The 3,770-nt window shown below is 39.6% G+C and overlaps 1 protein-coding gene across 1 annotated transcript in view; it reads left to right on the top strand.

Annotated features, from left to right (window-relative positions):
- The window catches only part of LOC102670809 (zinc finger protein 208-like), a 14,911-nt gene that overhangs the window by 1,733 nt on the left and 9,408 nt on the right, over positions 1-3,770 (top strand). Inside the window, 1 exon segment of the mRNA XM_031511039.1 lies at positions 836-2,417. Coding sequence (XP_031366899.1) covers positions 836-2,417 — 1,582 coding nt within the window.

The following is a 3,770-nucleotide window of genomic DNA, read 5'->3' as shown; positions in this document are numbered from 1 at the left end:
TTTTTTTTTTTTTTTTTTTTTTTTTTTTTTTTTTTCCTTATCATTATAAGATTAGTATCGCGAGCTATCTTCGATCAATCTTGAAAAATTTTCTGAAGACTGATCCAAAGCAATATTTTTTCCAATCTTTTCTTTAAATGTATGGAATGAAACTTGAAAGATTTATGCAAAAAAGAATTTATCAAAGTTTTCTAAAAATTGTTATTAAGATCTTTTGGGTTATATTGATTGTTCTTAGAGAACAATAAGAGAGAAAAATTAAATGTATTAGATTTAAGCCGCTATTGCTACTAGATTTAAGACTACATTAATTCCCTACTGTTTCTACATAAAATAACCAATGATAATCTTTTATCGTAATTTTTTTTTTACATGGACGGACTTTCTGTAAAAATTTTCCTCGCGTAACAAACAATAAAGTATAATTTTTTTTCTCACCCACGACACGATTTTCGATCTACGACGACAAAATTATATATTATTTCTCTCGCACTTGTGCTTCACCCTAATCTCTCGCTCTCTTCGCGACTAACTCTTCGAGTAACATTCTGAGCGAAACAACTCTGCAACAATCTCTTTTTACTCTTTTTACTATAATCGTAATCGTGAGCAATCTGCGCTAACTCCCTTCTCTTCACACCCCTGTGTGCTAACAAGCTGCCGGTTAACAACAATCTCTCCGCGATCTCGCGCGAGAAACATTTTGACGGCGTCAATTTAATCACCCGTTGAAAAGAGAATGACCGAGCGAAACGCTTTTTTTGAGAGCTTGCAGATCGACAAGAAGCGAGCAAGGGTAACCCGTTAATAACGCAGGTGATCGATGATGTTTCAGGTTCGAGCTCGACACCCTCAACTCGCGCGGTATCTTTATCTACGACAAGGAGTCGGTGGTGATGAAAAAATGGCAGATCCTGGAATTCGATGGGAAACCGTACTACGCGTTTGTACCTGAAGGCGACACGCCGTTGGCAGAGGAGGATATACCCGAGCAAGTGGACGAGGCTGGGAACGAGGAGGAGAAGCAGGATCTCGTGAAGGTGGAGTGTTTGTACGACGAGGAAGAGTTGCAATACGATTCGACGGACGAGAAATTGTACGAGGAGGATGATCTATTGAACAGAAGCGGGGAGCTGAAGGAGGAGGACGACGTGAAACCGATAATATTAAACGGTGGGATCGAGGGGAACGAGAACGACAAGGCGATCGGTGATCTTTATCAGGTGAAGGTTCAAGGTAGCATGGTGACGATAGAGAAGTTGACGTCGAGCGACGTGGAGGAGGCGAAGGAGGTGGTCGAGTATCAGCAGGAGGAGCAGGAGGAGGAGCAAGAGGCGTACAACGATCAGGAGCAGGTGTTGGAGCAGGTGGAGCAGGTGGAGCAGGGGGATCAGGATCAGATAGAGCAGATAGAATATTTGGAGGAGGAGATGTTGGAGTCGGCGAATAACCACGTGACCCCTACGAAGACGCGCAGGAAGGTGTCCAGGGGGGCGGGCAGCGCCCTCAAGTGCAAAGTGTGCTCGGAGATGTTCAGCTCGGCGATCTCGTTCAGGAAACACGTGGCGTGGACTCACAAGAAGAAGGTGTGCATACAGGAGGATGGCGCGTACATATGCGCTGTGTGCGATTACAGGACGCTGAAGAAGAGCCTGTTCGCGGCACACTTGGAGAGGAAGCACGAGACGTGGTCGAGGAAGCGGCCCAACAACATGTTGTTCCCGTGCGCCGCATGCGGCTTTGTCTGCAGATCGAAGCACTCGTTGCAGTCGCACTTCATAAGGAAGCACACCGATCGTTACGAGCACCAGTGCAAGTTTTGCCCGAAGAAGTTCAAGGTGAAGGGCGACCTGACCAATCACGTACGATTTCATCACAAGGAGAAGCCGATCAATTGCGACGTGTGCGGTAAACTGTGCCAGAACAGCGGCTCCCTTTACGTGCACCAGAAATGGGCGCATTACAAGCCCAAGTACGAGTGTCACATATGCAAGAGGCGTATGGTGACGCAGGAGAATCTCGATCAACATCTGTTGACGCAACACGAGAAAAGGGAGAAGATCGTCTGCGCCGAATGCGGCAAGACGTTCACCAAGAAGGACTCGTTCAAGAGGCACATGGCGGTGCACACGGGGTGCAAGCCACACTCCTGCCTGATATGCAACAAACCGTTCGCGAGGAGGTCTCAGTTGCGTCAACATTTGCTCATCCACACAGGGAAGAGGCCGTTCGTCTGCGATATATGCGGCAAGGCGTTCACGCAGAAGCCAGGCCTGATCTGTCACAGGAAAACGCATCCCGGCCCTCATCCGCCGTTACCCGTAATGCCGATCGCGGACATCGTGAAAGAGTTCACCGAAGGCTACGTGCAGGAGATAAACGCGCGCGAGAACGAGGAGAGGATCGAGGAGGAGGCGTAGAATCGATGTTGTTCCGTTTTATCCGTTGATCTTTCTAGGACGCGACTCGAAGGCGACGTTTTTTCCGACACTTTTTCGATACTTAAATTCGATCGACGAGAGAAAAGATGCCGCGAGAAGTTTCGTCTTGATTGTTAAAGGTTGTTTGAATCTATATTCGAGAGCTATATCGTCGAGAGAGGAGTTCGATGAGAGAAAAATTTCGATTGGTAAAGGGGAGCGCGATGATAGATAGATAGATAGATAGATAGATAGATAGATAGATAGATAAATTTTAATCTAGTGGAGAGTTGTAAGAGTCTTAAGTTGCGTCTGCTCGTCGTTGAAGGATAGATTAGAATAAGAATAAGTAATGAATTATTATAATTATTGTAATATCATTTTTACGAAATTTTTGTGTTATCGCTAACAATTTGCTAATTGACTCAATAATAATATTATAAGTTATTATTCTAGTATTTCTTATAATCGGAGAAAAATCTTATTAAATCTTATTAATATAACTGTTTAACGACATAACTTATTAGTTAATTAAGAATAACGATAAAATTAAACATAACTTTTTAATTCCTTAATTTTCTTTCTATATTACTAACGTCTATATTGTAGTTTTAAAATGATAAAGATTGAAAATATTTTTTTTTTTTTTTTTTTTTTTTTTTTTACAAATTTATCGATTATTCCCTTATTCCAATCATGGATTTTAAATTATACATGTAAAGTTCCCATTATTATTGGATATCTTTCTTTATAAATCAAAATTTTTATCATATATATTTTTACACGTATATCTCTTGGTAAAGATATATTGTTAATTATTATTAACGATAAAATTTTTCGCAATAAAAAAAATACCTACGTATAAATTGAAATTTTCCGAAAAAATGTATGCTTCAACAACGAGTAAGAGCAATAATTCCTTGTTCAATCGAAACAATTATAAAACGCGAATCTTGAAATTCCAAGATACTTTGTATACCATTGAGATTGAAAGATTAAAGACGAACGATAATTATTTTTAGACTTATCGCGTGTAATTGTAAGAATAGAGATATAAGATGTACAATATAATATCAGCCTTGTAAATTGAAAATTTATGTTAAGAAAGAAAAAACAAGAAGAATATAGGAATCCTTTTTGAATTTTCCTTTCAGTTTACCTGTGGAAAGTCTGGAAGTCGGTCTCGACTGATTTCTAAGCTTTTAATATTATTTAATATTAATATTATTTTAATTTAATCTTTAGTTTAATTTTAGAGTTTCATATTGTTGATAAAAAAAATACAACTCGTATTATTATTATTATTGTTATTATTATTATTATTATTATTATTATTATTGCTATTATTAC

The sequence above is a fragment of the Apis dorsata genome, unplaced genomic scaffold (assembly GCF_000469605.1).
Source record: "Apis dorsata unplaced genomic scaffold, Apis dorsata 1.3 scaffold_285, whole genome shotgun sequence".
Taxonomy (NCBI): domain Eukaryota; kingdom Metazoa; phylum Arthropoda; class Insecta; order Hymenoptera; family Apidae; genus Apis; species Apis dorsata.
This window is presented reverse-complemented; position numbering and strand designations above follow the sequence as displayed.